At 40.0% G+C, this 18,085-nt stretch overlaps 1 protein-coding gene across 1 annotated transcript in view; it reads right to left on the bottom strand.

Annotated features, from left to right (window-relative positions):
• The window catches only part of LOC121959274 (testican-2-like), a 55,560-nt gene extending 37,495 nt beyond the window's left edge, over positions 1 to 18,065 (bottom strand). The window contains exon 1 of the mRNA XM_042508515.1: positions 17,805 to 18,065. Within this exon, the coding sequence (XP_042364449.1) occupies positions 17,805 to 17,981 (177 nt within the window). The 5' untranslated portion in view covers positions 17,982 to 18,065. The remainder of the gene's footprint in view (positions 1 to 17,804) is intronic.
• Positions 18,066 to 18,085: the final 20 nt, after the last annotated feature.

The following is an 18,085-nucleotide window of genomic DNA, read 5'->3' as shown; positions in this document are numbered from 1 at the left end:
AGCCTCTTCCAAAGAATAGGTTATCTGGACTTAACGGAATAGTTGGACATTTTGGGAAATATGCTTATTTCTATCTGGCGGACAGTTAGATGAGATTTAATAAATATAAAGCTATAGGCAGCAGCTAATTAGTTTAGCTAAGCAGCAGTAAACAGCTAGTTTAACTGTGTCCAAAGACAAATTACTGTTTTTATACTAAACAAACAAGTTAGATCTGTAACATATTAGCAAGTTTAGTGCAGTTAAGAGGCGCTGATAGGGGGGATTTTGGATAGAGCCTGGTTACAGTAGCCTTTAAACTAAGTCATGACAACCAACTGCTGGCTGCAGCTTCATGGCGGTTGTATCAATTTTCTCATTTAACTCTTGGCAAGAAAGTAAATAAACACATTTTCCAATAGAGCTGGCATCAGATCTTTACTGCACCAATACTGTATCCAAAAGAGTTCACAATAATATTATCGTAACTTCTATAGAATTTTTTTAAATGCTAAAACTGATAACGCTCTCAGTGAAATTCATCTTGTTCGCACTATGTTTTTGTTTCTTTTTTTTACACTAAAGATATGAATGTAGGGAAGGAAGAGGGAGACAATGTGAGAAGGGAAAGAAACATAAATGATTCTAAAGAGGTGCTGGATTATTTACATGATATATGCAAATTATTAACATGATGTCAATATTTCATTTTATAAATATCACAGTTATTATGAATAAAGTGAGGTATATCGCAACACTGCTAGATCCTTAATATGTCGACAGATTTCAGCAATATTTGATGGAAAGTTAGGTCACAGAATTGAACAGAAAACCAGTTCTTACTTAACTTTTTATATACATTAACATATTTGGATGAGCCCAATAAAACAAAAGAGTAACCCAAGCTAGATTAAGAAAAAAAAATACTTTTATGACATATTGACTATACTATACTATTTGACATAAACTGCCTTAACTCTCAAACCAGCACAACCAAATTTAAATGACAAGTGCAAATACCAACTCCATGTGATCTTGCAGGGCATATTCTCTAGGAATCATGGCTGCCACTAGTCAGTTAGTATCTACAGAGCCCTTTTCCCACTGGACAAAAGACACTAATGTCAAGACACACCGGAAAAAAAAAATTAAAAATACAAAGGCATATCTGTCTGCTGCAGAACCAGATCTGGTCTACCGGCTATGGAAAAGGTATAGTACATTTTTAATAGTTTTCCCTGTCTAAAAAAACTGGCACACATGCTCTAATTTTGGTGGAAAAGGGGTATATATATAAACCTAGGGTAAATAGACTGCAACCACTTTACAACATAAGCACCATCCACCCACACAGACACACAATCATACACTGGTGGCAGAGGCAACCGTACAAGGTGCCATCTGGTCATCAGAGGCAATAACCATTCACAACCATCGTGACCAATTTGGGGCTCAGTGTCTTCCCCAAGGACACTTCGATACGTCTACTGCAGTGGTCAGGGTCGAACTACTGACCCTCTGATAAGTGGACGGCCACTCTATTTCCTGAGCCACAGCTGCACATATTTCTGAAATCTACCCCAACACATACCCAAGGTTTCAGTTCAGAAGCTCTTCTTTACAGATGAAATCCTGCTCTCTCAAGGTTTTAACTACATCCCTTATCCTCCGCAATATTCCTTATTGACATTCTGAGGATGATGTTTGCAGTAAAGACATCACTTAAGCAGCAGGATATGAGTTAGAGGTTAAAAGACGACCTGAACATTTGCATTTCCTCCAGTTGTCATTTATCCTGCCTCATGAAGTCATTTACGCGGGCAGTGACTGGATAAACACAGGCTGATGGATGGACTGGTGATCCGGGTCAGGTCTGTAATGAACGGAAACCTGCGAGAGGCTTCCCTCAGCTGATTGCTCCGCTCTGGGCCCGGGCTGTGTCATCCTATCAGATCACTGAGGTGTGTCTGCCTCTCTGACTGGCAGGACATTGTCAGCTCATCATTCCCCGAGCCGGTCATTTGCACAGTAATGTGGTTTGCCTGATTAATGTAGCCGAATTAGCTACGTCTCCCTGCCTACTATAAATCGCTGCTAAAGGGCACACAGGCGGAGGCTGCCGTGAATCTGCATTCCCCCCTCTGCGTCTCTGTAGTTACCAGGGAGCAGCAGGAGTGCATCTCGCCTTTGCCGTGTCATTATGGCGCCCCAATTCAGCACGCTGGGGCCTGAGTGGTGGTGGTAATGTCTCGCTCTGTTTGTACCCCGCCGTCTTTGAAAACGATGGAGAAATGGGAGAGACACTAATGGTGCAGACCCACCACAGATTGAACCACTTAGAAATGCATTAGAGTGTTCCAAAATGACGCCGTGTGTCTTCGGACTGAACCTACTGGCAAAACATTGTGTTTTCACTTGAACATGAGGCAGAAATCAAGGCGAAACAGCTGTAAGGACACATTTTCCACATCTCCTCTGATTCCCCACACCAACTTGTGTGGTTCCTCCGCCTGTAAGACCTCAGTTTGCTCTCACTGAGCTGTGACGGGGAGATTTCGACACCATATTAGCTCTGACAGACGCAGACATGATCAATGATTGTATTACAGACTGTTTAAGGTGATTACATGCCGTGTATGTGACAGAAGCGTGAGATCTTTCATCACACTCTAAAGATAAAATAAGAAACCCACAGAGAAAAATGGGGGTGTCTCGACTGCGAAAAAACACTGGAGCATTATGGGATTAAGTCGCAGCCCAGCAACACAGAGCTGAATCAAATTGATCATCTGAGCGGGAGTGCTTGGGGGCCTGCAGGCGAAGGACACATGTTGTTTCACAAGGTAAGACGCCTGCCTGCAATGCAGTACAGTACGGAGCACATTCTGCAGCCATCCTCGCACACTGAAGGGCATGTCTCTCCTCCCGAGCCACAAAGTAGCCAACTGTCAAGCGTGCATCCATCTGAGACATTTTGCACCACGCTGAAATGCAAAAGTAATCAGGCTGACTGGGGCTCTAGCCTGAGAATGCAAATGATTTAACCCTTTGAAAAGGGTTTTAAATAAATAAAAAACAGGAAATGACTGTAAAAAAGTGCTAAAATAAAATTATAGATACAAATAATTAATAAAATCCATTTCACTGTGACCTAATTTAAAATATATAATGATGAAAAATATAAACATATTTTTCGTGATATTGTTCCCCAAGTTTTTAATGATTCTCATGATCTGATTTTTTTAGGTCATTTTATTGTCACCTGTTACTTTTTTTTTTTTTGCAATGTACGGGACATTTCATGCCAACCTACAGTGTGCATTTTTCCCAGGTCTTCGAAAGAAAGTAAGCAAAAACTGCTCACAATTCAGAGGTTTAAGTTCTTGTCAAAGGCATCGGAACAAAACGCATGAAAACTGATGTTTATCAAGGGTTTAAAGGGTTAACTAAATGGCAATGACACTTTCTGTAAAGTCACAGGCTGCTTAATGTGAAGTTAACATAAAAGTGTCTCATTTCAACCTGAAACAAGAGTCTGAAAACATTAAAATCTCCTGATGAGAGGCTTTTCGTTTGAGCTGCTGCCTTTGGCTAATAAGACCACATTTCAGGAAGTTGCATCACAGAAATGAACCTTTTTCCATCCTCAGGAGCCCGTTAGCCGTGGTCTCCAAATCACTGATGAAGTGACACATCAAACAGTGGCCGGGCTCACTTTGCTGTAGCCGACTCCACAGTTGAATCGAGGCATTGCATGCTCTGAGAGATGCAGTAATTGGAGAGGAGGAGGACGGCGCGGATGCAGAAAAATGGATTCCGTTGAACCCCACTGCTGAGCCAAGCAGAACCCTGGAACGGCTGAGTCTCTGCAGCATCTTATCGCTCCCTCCCCCCATTTGCAAAACAAAGAAGCAGAAAGAGAAGAGGCGAGCCTTCAGGTTGAGCTCCACACAGATGCCCCTGGGAGCTTGCAGCTTATGCAGGCCCGTCTTTACTGTGCTGAGCCATGCTGCTTCTGCATACAATATTAGCAGAAAAAACCCATAATAAGACAAGCTGAAGCATTTGGCTCTGCAGGAACAAAAATACCTGATGCCAGAGTGCTATTTTCACTTTGTAGTAGCTAGACTCATCAGTATCGATCTGCAAACACAAAAAGTTATCAGCATACATAAATAGATGAATGACCTTAAATCTTGTTTGGTGTTGGCATCCTTATCTAAAGCAGGAAACCTAAATCAATATGGACCGTAGTGGAGACTAAGAAAATAAATTCCACTCCAATAGACTCTAACAAACTGACTTTGCTTCCCTGGAGAAAAACAAGCCTTGCAGGTTTTACTACTTAAAATACAAGCTCGCCTCATGAATTGGTTATTACAGAGTTGCAACTGATTTGAAAAAATTTCAGGGATTAAACGGACATTTTGGAAGCAGTCTCAGATCTCCTTGTTTTTATTAATCTCATTGGATCTATAAAAAGAAAAATAACACTTTTAAATAAATCATTTTGACTGCTATCACACTTTGTTTGACTTATGTGTATGCTTGTTTTTGTATATTACCTAGTGGCGATAGAGAACCCCTGTAATGACTTTTAAATCTTGAAAATAACTTTTAATTTAGCACCTTCAGTTCCCTTGTCTTAAGGTCAATAGGTTTTTTGAATGTTTTTTTGCTTAGAAGCCTTAAATAAGGCCTGTGGATAACACAAGCTGAAGAGACTTCAATATTTTGTTCTACGACATAACATGTCAGTAAATACCCCACTTGCTATTTTCCTTATTGTTATAACTTTTTATCAGTAAGCGTAGTAGCAGTGATAGATCCAAAAGAAACTGTTCACAAAATGAGGCAGACTATTTTATCATCTAGATGAATACATCATGTTTTCCATGTTTTGGTGTCACTCTTAGCTTGGCTGACATACAGCAACAAAGTATGTTATTCTTTAAATTCTATATGGTGTTATAGAAATTTCTATATTAAAAGGTTTGTTGGAGGGTTAACAGACACTCTTTTGCTAACATAAAATACTCAGTAGTGCACCTGATATATATTATTCCGCCACTGGAAATAGTCCCCAAGAAATGCTGTTTACTACTGTTTGAGTTACATTTGCTCTAAATTAGTGCCCAGCTTTTTTTTGTAGGAAATTACAGTGCTTTTTCAAATGACAAAACTATAATTAATGACTTGTTTTTTAAGATGTATATCTTAACATTATTGTGAGTGGGGCTGAGTGCCACAGAAAAGTAAATCTGTAAGTATTAAGAGACAGACTGACAAATTGTCGGTTTTCGTTTTTTCTTGGATTTCTTTGACAATGAGAAAAAAATGCCAGTCTTTTCCTTTTCACTGGATTTTTACAACCTATGTAAAGATTTTTGTCGTACTGACCAGCTGTGTAACCATTTGAGCGTACCGCAGTGTGCTGTCAGCATGTGTGTTCAACAACCCTCCAAAAAATTATGATTACAATATCATTTTACCACCATCTAACTGTGCCTGTGATCATTTTTGTATTAGCTGTTTCCAAAAATTCCACAGCTTTGCCTGCTGTTTAAATTAATTAGACTCCAATGACAAGTCCATTGAAGCTGCGGAGCTCTTTTTACAACTGTCAGACACACGAGTTTAGAGACCAGCGGTATGGTTAAGAGAAGATAATGATGATAACCATCCTGGATGAAATGCCGCAGGGATCCGCATGAGACAGCTCACAGGGGTAGCTAAGTTAAATATGCTAGCTGGCTGATTACATTTAATTTCCCCCGTCTGCCATGGCAGTGAGAACAAATTGGGTTGTTGTGGCTGCTGATAATGCTAATCTCCCGCAGTGGCAGCGGGATATTACAGTAAAACAGGGAGCCACATTGAGATGTCACGTTATGGCTTTAGGAAGGACTACATCACACATAAATGAGATTCTGTCGGGGTCTTTCAACTGAGAAAAAAGCTATTAGTGCTTTAGCTCCGCGCCCTATCCCGGCTATACGATTTGCTTGATTAAGGTCATTTCAATATGACTTTGTAGCGCGTATCCATTACTCTGCCAACTCGACAAATTAACAGTCTCTGTCTCTCTCCCACACACACACAAACAAATATATCCACCACATGCCACACATACTAATACAGCTTGAACGCAGACAGGATCAGTCCCTTCCAAGCATGTCCTTGACACCTCCCTCTTGCTCTGTCAGTTAATACGGAGAGGAGCTCTCCCTGCTCCTTCACATGCAGCTCTGGGACAGTTAAGCCAAAGACGAACAAGCACCCAACTCGCCCAGTATTAAAATCAAACATACAGAAGACAGTAAAAGAGGCTGATTGTCCCCAGGCAAGAGCATGTCCTTGAAGTTTTTGTTGCTGCCTGGCCTAATTGTACAGCACTTGCCCTGCTGTTTTAACAGTGAGTGATTTGTGGCCTAAAGCGAAGAATCTATCAATGCCAGGTTGAACCTGAGCACCCTACATTATTACACTCATTGTTACTGAACATAAGCGATATGGCTGTGTTTGCTCAGGCCATGCCTTCAGTGCAGCAAGACAACTCATAATGGTGGCCTCAAACACACAACTATGAAATGCATAAAAACACCCGAGGCAGACCTGAATATATTCAGGAGAGCACTTTTCTGCAGCCTAAATATATTTTCACCTGGATAATGTATGCACAGCTATGTTTGCAGTTTTTTTTTTCTTCAGGTTTAGTAATTTCCACTCAAATAACAGAGAGGGATTTCAGCAGGTGAAGCCTGTTTCAAAGTGTTTACCCAGTGAAGGGTAAACTGAGGTTTCTGCCTCGTGTCTGAGAGTGATAACAATAAAGGTCATTGCAGATAAACAGATAGGGATGTCATTGTCGAGGGGCAGATGAATTTTCAGGTGGTAATGATAATGGTGGTTGGTCAGTTGGTTGGTGCACCACTTTCGTCCTGACTGAAATATTGGTGCGTTCCATGTGAACTGGAGGTCTAAATATCGTACTTACCTGTCTGAAATTCAACTGGGACAGATTTCCAACTCAGACTCGGTTGGAAGAGCACAAACAACTCTGACCTCAAGCTACAAGATGGCATCAACATTTGGGAAAGCTGTTGTAATATACTATTTATTATCACTTCTGTCATCTTTGTGTTACATTAAACTATACCGTACTGTCCAGCTTTTATACATGGGCAAGTTTTCACAATGTTTGTATGAGCAAAACATTGTGCGATGCATTGTCATCAGCTGGTATTGCAAACAATGGCCAATAATGACTAACCTGGCCAGAAGATATTGTCTTGGTTTTCTGACTAGTTGTACTGAAATAGGTCAGCGTCATTCCCAGGTTCGGCCTCCACCATCCAAGGTAGAGGGAACACATGTCTCAACAACTATGTTATGGATTGCCACGAAATTTGGTACAGAAATTCATGGTGCACAGAGGATAAGGTTTGCTAACTTTGATGATCCCCTGACTTTATTTCTAGTGCCACCATGAGGTTGAAATTTTGTGTTTTTTAAGTGAAATGTTTCAACGGCTTTTGGAGAGTTTGCTCAAAATAAATAATAAAACTTTGGTATTCCCTCAGTTGTACACTCTGTTTAGTGCTAATTAGCAAATGCTAGCATGCTAATTAAGATGGTGAATTTGGAAAACAAAGAACATGCTAAACATCAGCATGTTAATATTGGTTTTTGAGCATGTTAGCATGCTTTTAGCATTTGACTAAAATAATGGCTGTCTATGATCAGCTGACGCTGCTACACTAACCACAAAAGTTGCACTTGCCTATGGTCTATTATTTTTACACACAGGGGCACCGCAGCCCTCAAAATGGTAAGAACTACATAAAACTGTGTAAAAACAAGTATATTCTGTTTAAAAATGATAAAAAATCAACACCTCATTGTACAAGAGGTAATGTGAAGCAGCAGAGAAACTTTGTGTGTGTTTTTTTTACAAAAAGCCTCGCAACCAGTTACCAATTTATTAGGTACATTTTTACATTAGAATGAAATCCAATACAACAGCTCTGCCCCATATTCTACCTTTACAGCCCATGTGATGACCAGTTTCTATTTAACTCTCTCTGTTACTCAGCTATATACTAAACTAACTACTGAGAGCATAGTTAATAGCGGCGTTGTACTGGACTGATTTTTATTGATAAAACATAAGCAACTCCTTTCAATATAATGCAGTCCAGTTTACACCACAGCAAACTACAACCTTGATAAAAGGTTGACTGACAGTGCCAATCGAAACTGAACATTATTGGCTTTGTAAAGGCAGAATTTATGGCTGCGCAGCTGTACTGGATTACATCGCATTTTACAGGAGTACCTAATAAAGTGGCCACTAAAGTTCTATTAGTTTGCTAAAAAAAAAAGCTGGCTCAATGACTGAGCAATGGGTGTGCCACAATTACAGCCATGGATGGAGACAGACACAGAAGCAGAGTGGCAGCATTTATCGCTCTGCCTGCAGCAAGGCATAGAGGAGCTTCACCAGTACAGAGACAACTCTCAGGCAGATGCCACTATAAATAATACATGAACAATAGAGCCAGAAGAACCTTGGAACAGCTAATTATTCAGCCCGACATTTCAGCAACTCACAGAGAAGTTAACGGCTAAAAAAGATGGAATTCAGGCTGTCATTGCTACTTTTATAGTAGGTGCAGCCAGGCTCCATTATGAAACACATTAATCTACACGTCCTACCCTATCACAACAAGTAGCTTCCTCGCGCTCAGCCATAGAAAAGGGAAAGGGATTTTATGTATTTGGACAAGCTGTGGGCTGTGGAACATGCTTATGAAAAAGCTTTCCTGCTGTTCAAGGCAGCCGTTGAGCTTCTCACAGTGTTTCCTTTGCGTTTTTGCAAAGCATAAACTGCTTTCCGGCAAGCAGAGCTTTTCCACAGGAGCGACAACACAAAACAGCCTCTCCAGTCAATTAGGAATCACCCACGCTTGTGTTGGGAAGCCAACAGGATCTCCCTTCTTCCCCATTTCCAATCGTATCTGAGCAGCCCAAACTCTTGCAGCAACCCCACCCCCCTCCTCAAAACCAACATTCACCTCCAGTAAAAGACATGCATGGTAATGACAAGAGGACAGAAAAGTGTCTTTTTCCACCACTTCTGCCATTTTGATCTCATTAGTGTGCAATGAGCAGATCTCCACAGATAGCTGATTTGATAGGCTGATCTTCAGAATCGCACAGCAGAGGAAATACAGATAACTATAAGCTCATTCAACTGTTATGGTTTCTCCCATCTTCATTTTCAACCCACGCATCGCCATTCACTTTTAATTGGAAATAGGGCTCATTATCATATTTTCTACAATTGCATACTGTCCTCTTGCTCTAATTTTTCTAATTTTTCATATCCGTAATTACACTGGCTGTTAGTGCCAGAGCATAAATCCTGTGGGAGGCTAATAAATGGCTGAGGCTGATGACAGGAGCAGAAAACCCACAGCTGGCGGCGTGTCTTTGAGCTAAGTAAAGGAGCTCAGTGTCACTTAGGATGCAACACAATCATGTTCAGGAGAAAAACAGAACAAACCCTGGTGCTGTATTTTCCTAAGCGCTCTTATAGGGCAGTTGTTCTGATGTAGGATCAGTGACCATTGCAATCATCTCATTCACAGCAGCATGGATAAATAATGACTATGGTCGTGGTCATGGTCATGGTTGGATGAAGCATCAGGTTGCTTATTAGAGCTTAGTTTGTTTTTCTTAGCTGCTTACTGTCCTATAGTGTTGCTGTATGAAGTGTTCACATTGGCTGAAGTATGCTAAAATTTTCACTCAATCAACAGAAAACCGATAGCTAAGAATTTTAGTCCAATAGTGTAAAGGTGAGGATTTGCTGCTTTTGTTCTGTTTTACATGACTGTAAAATTTGGTATTTTACTGCAGTATCTTGGACTGTTTTTTGTATAAAATATGCAATTTAAAGGCGTCATCTTAAGACTCGTTTACACTCACTTTATATGCGAAAATACATACATCCCTATCAAACGGAAACACTGCACACTACTTCTATGCATCCTTAAGTTGGCATAGACAGAGCCAGGTGATGGCACTATGGCAGAGTCAAAAGTTTTACACAACACACATGGCAATAGTGGAAAAGGTCAAATAATGTACCTTTTAACTGGGGCAACGTTGTAGATGGCGGTGGTCTATGATGCCATTATATACATTGTAACATGGGGACAGAAAATTATTTCCACTATATTACAAATTCGTTGTATTGTGCCATTTTTTTAAAATGTTTTTTTCATCTCCTACAATCATATCTCGATTGAACTACATTACACTGCTCCCATGACCTCCGGTGGTACTGCTCCGTTTCATCCGCATCCATAATCCTTCAGAAAAGTGCAAAAATATGAAAGAAATGAATGCAGAGTATGGACAGGAGGCTCCATCCATGTCTGAATACGTATCTAATGTTGAGCATTCATGAGCCATTAGTCGCTTTTGAACACTATTTTTTAATATTATACAACTGAAACAAACCTAAGCGTCTTTAGCCTTACTACCAGCACGTGAAGCTGTTTCATAGCAATGCTTTGAGCTAAATGCTAACGTTAGCAGACTAACATGCTCATAATGGCAAATGTCTTGCCAACGATTGAATGGATCGTCGTAAAACTTGGACATTCATATCCCCAGAAGAATTTTAATAATTCCTGATGATCTCTTAACTTTTTACCTAGCACCATAATCAAGATATTTCCATCAGCCTCAGCTGTACTTTGCGTTTACTGCTGAATAGCGAATTTTATCCAGCATGCTTACGTGCTAAACTAAGATGGTGACTTTAGCAAACACTTGCACTCTACAAAAATAATGGACGTAGCTACCGTGACATCACACATTGCTTTGAAGACTCCTGTTTTTATCATGGATGTATAAAGAAACCTGGGCACAGCGTTGGAGAGGGGACCCCTTTCATTTCTATTAAAGTGGCTCAAAAAGCCAGAATCATTTAACTACCTCTTATAAAATTACCTGTATGATCATTCATAACAATGAGAAGAGTATTCTTGGGCCCAATGGCATCAAGTGACAGGTACAGAAGCTGTAAGTCCACTGTTGGACACAACAAAATCTGGCTTCAAAGCCCAACAAACTTCATGGGGGCCTGGTTTTGAAGCCTCAAGTTTGGCATTAAGACTGTCGCCATCTTGGATTTTTGGAGCCAGAAGTGATCATATTTAGACAAGAAGATGGAACCTCAAGTGGCCATTTAAGGAACTGCAGTTTTTGGCATTTAGCTAAAGCTTCATTTTTCTGCCCAGGAGACAAACATTATATCTGCTCAACATCAGCATGTCAGCATTGTTATGTGTAAGTGTACCCTCACAGAGCCGCTAGCATGGCTTCTAGGGTTCATCTAGCCTTTTTTACTTAATAACAACAATCAATAGAAAATAATAATTTACACCCCATAAGCTTTTACATGCATAGTAAATAAAATATTTGTTATTTTCTCTTTCCTTGTGATTATTGGGGATGTAGATTTAAGCACAATGAGAGGTTTGGGTAAAATTTAGGGAACCACTCATTTTAATCTAATTATTGTATTTATCAAATTAATTCTGAGGCAACAATAAGGCTAATGATCACTCGTGTTTTGGCTTCGCTCTGTGTTAATCTTAACAATCAAAGGAGCTGAGGAGCCATTTACCTGAGAAAGATGTAGCAATTTTCCCTCATTAAAGATGGAGCAGGCAGTTGAGCAGGTGCAAACCTTAAACAGCCCTCTGTGGTTGGCTTAAAGGCTGCACAGCTCCTTAATGAGTCCCCTCTTTGCATTGCTCAGGGAGATGGGTGAATCTGGCCATGAATGAACAGCACAGTATTGTTCATGAGAGCTCCCGCTGAGCAGATCCACCCGAACGCACCAGAATGCAAAGTGGAACTCGTGTTGGGACGAAAAAAAAATACATCGAGCAGTCAAAGAAGCATTTTAACTGATGAGCTGATTCGAGAAGACGCAATCAGCTAATTACCGAGCTTAATTTGTGGATGTTTGTAACCTGTTGGCCTGCTTCGTGTGGGTGAATTCTGTGCAAAGATACATGAATGCGGGAGAATTTATATCGGCAGATTTGATGTCTTAAAATTTTCAGTGCGCAGTGATTACAGCTTCAACACTGATGCCAGTCATAATGGTGCTTGTATAACACCCTGTAACCTGCTGTGGATTATCCCGACACCTCCTGCCTCTGCAGCTGTTGGTCTTATTGTTCTTCCTTTCAGCGTTTCCTCATTATGTCTCCACGCTGGATAATCATATGTACACTCGTCCAATTTAAACACCAGTCAGATCAATCAAACCGCTGTCACTGCTTTAAGAAAGCCCACATAGTGATTTTTTTTAGATGCAGTACGAATATTCCTGCTTGCTGTTTTCACACCACCTGTTTGCCAAGACAGCTAGTAAACAAATAAAGCCCCTTCACATTTCACATGGTGTATCTCACTGCCCGGTGCAGCAGAAAATAGTCCTATCTGAGCAGAACAAAGCCAGCTCGGCTGTCAGTCTCCCCACACAATCACTGCTCCTTATCTGGTTCAACAATGCTGTGATTTTGAGATGAGATTCACATGGAGAGGTGCGGATAAGCAAGGGCAAAACAAGGGATGGACTATATGGAGAAAAATAACAATATCACACTACCTTTGACCAAATATCTCAAAGTCAATATTGAGATAATATTGTAGGATTGACTATTGGTGCGTTCCTAAAATATTTAAACAATGAGATTTTTTCATATATCATCAGTAACGTGCATATAATGACTGGTAAGGCCAAATAATAGAACAGCTACAACAGTCTGGTAAGTTCAGAAAATTACATAACATTAAAGCAGCCCTTAAAATCAAGGGAAATATAAAAGAGGGGAAGGTCATGACGTCAGCATGTCAGGAGGCAGAGTTTGGTGCCAGTTCTCTTGGAGTCCACAGAGTGCCCCAGGAAGGTTTTTGTTTTTGTAGGCCAACCAGGAAGCTAACGTCCCCATGATTCCCTCATCAAAAGGCCTATGGGATTTTTCCATTCAATTTTGGATCATCTGCCATAGTCTTGGTTATTAATGGGAAACACTGAATATCGATCACTATATTACCGAGCCCCAAAATCTGCACCACTCTCATGTTTATACCCAAAGTATGAAGCTAGCATAGCCAGAAGGCGGTTGGCTTAGCAACAACATGACCGCTAGCACTATACTTGCCACATTAAACCACAACTTTTTATACATTTCTGTTTGTGTACCAATTAAATAAATGAGACAAGTGCTCATTTGTGAGCTTTAGAGGTATTAATAGGTTGTAGCCTATTTTTTAACTGTAGACAGGGCTAGGTTAGCTGTTACCTTAGCTTCCCAGCTAAGCTAATTGTCTGCTAGTTCTTACTCCATATTCAATTTACAGCTACTAGAAATGTATAAATCTAATATCTAATCTAACTTTTGGCATATATGTGAAATATCCAAACTTTCCAAAATGTTGAACTAATTCTAGACATAAAAATAAAGATAGCCCAGTAATAAAATTTGGCTAGCCTACAAAGAATAAAATGCAATACACAAACACAATGCCTTTAGTATTTCATTAGCCTACATAAAAGTTAAAAGCGCATTACATCTTACCGTCTTGCCACTTCGACCAATCTCACAGCATTGTTGAACCACTTTCAACTTTCAATCCCCCCCCCACTGTGACTTTTTCATCTTTTATGGTTTTACAAATTGGAATCACAGCTAGCACATTAATTAAATTTTAATGAAACTAAAGAGCAGATTTGTTTTCACATTGACATTTAAGAGACTTTCTCTAATGACCAGTTGCAGCAAAGATTAATTAATCCACTGGGATTTAAAGTTGTAAAACAAGGAAACAAGAAAGAGTTGGTTGAATACCTTCGATAGGCACTATCTGTAAATGATGAGTTGATTAATCGATGAGTCAACTGACTGATCAGTTTGTTAATCATGGAATCTAATTTTTCCACTGACATTTTTCCATTCGACAGGCACCTTTTGTCGAAAACAATGCACAAATAAAGTATGATCCAAACCATTATCAAGAAGAAGCCACTGAACTTCAATTAATCTGTTTAGTAAACTATCAAGCAGAGAATCTAACGCTACTAAAATGAGAGGATGTGTTGCTTTTGTCAAATATAAAAATAGAAAATAGAAAATAATTCTGCCGTATACTTTCTGAGATCAGTTAAACTGTGGGCCGCTACAGTCACCATCACTTTTCACACCAACATTAACAACATGTCACCGTGCTGTATCATGCAGTGCCTTTGTTAGGGGGTTGTAAATTGCAAGTCACTTTGCATGTGTCAAATTCAGAATCAAGATGTGACTTAATTCAATGCATCTAATACAAAACTATATACAAAACAAGTCTTCTCAGGTTAGTGCACATGCTCCAAATATGCCACCAAAAGTCCACCATCCATCCCTGTTCACCAATCAGCTGAGCAGAGATTATGCAGGTTAGGCAAACCATTCCAAAAACCAGCCAAGATATTATAAAAATTTGCATGACAACACAAATTTGCAATTTAATTACAAATTCTCCAACAAGCTCCCGGTGCTCTCGGGGTTCCAGAGTAGTTGGGCAGATTCTTGCATGCCGCAAAGCACGGTCAAAGGTAATGAAGCCAAAGTCTGGCCACCATTGATAAGACTATCTGTCAGAGGTGATATTTCTCAGCAATGAGATCAAACAGTCTGTCTGGTTGTCAAGGTAGAGGCTTGGATCAGAGCAGTTGCTAACCGACTCCTCTGAGAGCCCTCACATCCAGATTCATGCCACGTGCTCTGTCTTTTGGTACTGGGGAGGTGTCACACAACCAATACCATAACCTCCTGAGCCCTCTGCATGCTCACTATCTCCACATCTCTTACATATCTCCTGTAGGTTGTGTTTTGGATGCTAACAGGAGAGAACGGCGAGGCTGGATGACATAGCATGTGGCACCCCATTTGAATTAATGAGGGTTGGCAAAATATTAGAATGCAGTACAGTATGCATGCCTTGATAATTTAGGCAATGAGCAGAAAAAATAATAACTTCTGGACTACACTGGGATATGGCAGCATACACCACTAGGTAAAAGAATTGTGTGCACCGGTAGATTTTTGTTATCAGAAATGCACCAATCCAACACATGACCTCAGTATCAGCATCAATACTGACCTTAAAGGGACAGCTTACCACCTTTTTATTCATCTAGATTTTTTTGGTGTGAGTTGCAGAGTGTTGGAGATATTGGCCATCACAATGTCTGCCATCTTTTTAGAATAATGGAAGTAGATGGCACTCAGCTTGTGGTGCTAAAAGCCCCATACAAGTACATAAAAAAGCCTCAACAGCCATGTCTCTTCCCTGAAATCATGACCTGGTTACTCAAGATAATCCACAGACCTTGTCAACAGCAGTTTCATGTAAGAGCTCACCTCTTTTTACCAAACTATCCCCCCAAACGATATCAGCACGCAGAAGGAAAAGTGCATCTGCTGAGCACAGACACAGGCCTTAGCTGCAGTATGAGATGCATCAAGCTCGAGCAACTGCTGTACTATAACAAGCAATAAAGTTCGCCTAAGGCAGGCAGGAGGGTAAGTGGATGGGTCACAAAAACTACAAACTTTCCCCCAGGAGATCTCTGTTCATTTCCAATGTAAAACCAAAAGTAAAGTGCATTATTTTAATAACGATGTAGCATGCTTGTATGTGTAGCATGCTACGCTAGTGACATATGTCATATGATGTATATGATGTATACCACCTGATGTTGCATTATGTGACTAACAAACGTAGCTGTTTTAGGACAAAGAATAATGCTTTTTTCTACACCTAACATCAAATATGTGTTGTCTAAATTTAAGGAAGTAAACGTAAAAATAAAGTGTTCAACCGTTAAAGTTTATTTTGAAAGCAAACTGTATGCATTTAGAAGCAGATTTTGTACATTTCCTGTGAAAATGGAAGGTTTTCTTTGAAAAGACACAATGCATGTAACACTGACATCCGATAACATCCAAAACTGATGCTGGAGGGGTACCTAGAGCGCCATAGTTTGGCGTTCAAGCGTCGATATTAGACAAATTTGGAGTGAGAATGTGCTGGAACAGACGCACGCCTCCTTCTGCACTGTGATTCGGTTTGAGGGTGTAGTTCGGTATTAAGAAAGTAGCTCCTTCATGAAACTGCTCACAACAAGGTGTGTGGATTATCTTGAATAATATGATCATGATTTCTGGATTCATGAGTTTTTCAAATGTATTTTTTTGGTGCTTTGAGCACCAAAAGCAGAGTGCCATCTAATTCTATTATATATCACCGAGGCAGACATCTCTAAGGCAGATATCTCCAACACTTGGCAACTTACATCAGAACAATCTAGATTGATAAATAGCACAACAGTTAAGAGAAAAAAAAATATGTTTTTGATTTTGGGGCAAGCGGCCCCTTTAATAAATGGTTAAATTCCCTTGACTAGCATATGACAATTAGCAGGAAATGATTAACCAGATGACTAGTTGCATCAGTTCTAATAAATTCAGGCTAATAGGAGAATCACGTGTTTTGTTATTTGATCATTTACTTTACTTTTCATCACTAGTGTCATAACTAAACAGAATAAACACAACATCTCCCTTTACAGTCCAGAGTGAAGTCTGGACAACAAACAGATCCACATGGGAGGCAGAAATGTTTGTTCCCTTACACTTGATATTGCTATTTAGGGAATATACACAACTGATGTCTTGCTGTGTGGCTTTTCAGTCTGAAGCCTCCTATGACCGTGAGCCCTACATTTTATGTGCAATATGGCAGATCAATGAGTATATTGATCAGTAAATACAGACACAGTTCAGAATATATCACAGCTACCCAGAGGGAGCTTTCAAAATGGTTTTCAGACTAATGTCATAGATTTCCTTTGAGTTATATTTTATTCACTCTGGTATAAGGAGGTCTATAAATAAAAGCAGCAATTTTACCATAAAAATGCATTATTAAATAGTAGCCCGTTTGACATGTCAGGCAGTTTAACTCTTTACAAACCTAAGCAAATTAGTTTGATTCCCTTTGAAACATGGGGGAGAGGCAGTGAGCAACTTGGCATGAAATGTCGCACAAATGACATTAAATTATTAAAAGGTGATCAGAAATAGAACTGAAAATATTTTTTAAAAGGGGTAATTAAAAAAAATTAGGAAACAATGTCCAGAACACTACAGTATATTCATAATTATATATTTTAAATCGTGTTACAGGAATATTATATATATATATGTGTGTGTGTGTGTGTGTGTGTGTGTGTGTGTGTGTGTGGTAATTTCTTGTTTGTTTGTTTTAGCTTATTTTTTTGTGACTTTTTACTAATTTCTGGCCATGTCGTCTTAAGTTGCTCATTACCTTCTCCCCATATTTTTGCAAAAAAAAAAAATCACGCCAATTTGCTCAGGTTTCCAAGGGTTACAGTCGAATAAAACATGAGAAAATATGAATTTATTAACCATTTCGCGAGGCACGAGCACGCGCTTATTCTCAGCTGCAATATTTAAACACACTATCGTGTGCGATAATCTTTTGAAGTATTTCCGTACCCCCAAAACTGCAGATATTGCGCGTATTTGCACTTCAGAGCGACACAGTCAACTGTGCGCAAAATCACCTGAGAAAACCTCCACAGACAGCATCTCAAGCAGCAGCGCGGCTCAGATAGGACACGACAAACACGCGTGTATAATTACACTAAATACTCTACTCACGTCTCTGAAGCGATTCCAGTGTTTGATCTTCCGACTGTACTGGGAGATGGTTGATAGCCATTGCTCATCTTCCATGAAATTCCCGGCTTTTCCAGGCTCTTTCCCACTTTTCACGTCCACCTGGAGCGAGAAGCCTACCAGCAGGCACAGGCAAGCGACGACTCTTAAAACGACCATGTTGCTCAGGCAGTTTGGTCTGGGATGTATCTCCTCCTGCTGCTGTTGCTGCTGCTGCTGCTTTCCTCTGACCAGTGATCCACATACAAGACTGCTGCTGCTGC

Source organism: Plectropomus leopardus, chromosome 19, assembly GCF_008729295.1.
Source record: "Plectropomus leopardus isolate mb chromosome 19, YSFRI_Pleo_2.0, whole genome shotgun sequence".
NCBI classification, from domain to species: domain Eukaryota; kingdom Metazoa; phylum Chordata; class Actinopteri; order Perciformes; family Serranidae; genus Plectropomus; species Plectropomus leopardus.
The sequence above is the reverse complement of the archived record's forward strand: the minus strand, read 5'-3'. Positions and strand labels throughout refer to the sequence as shown.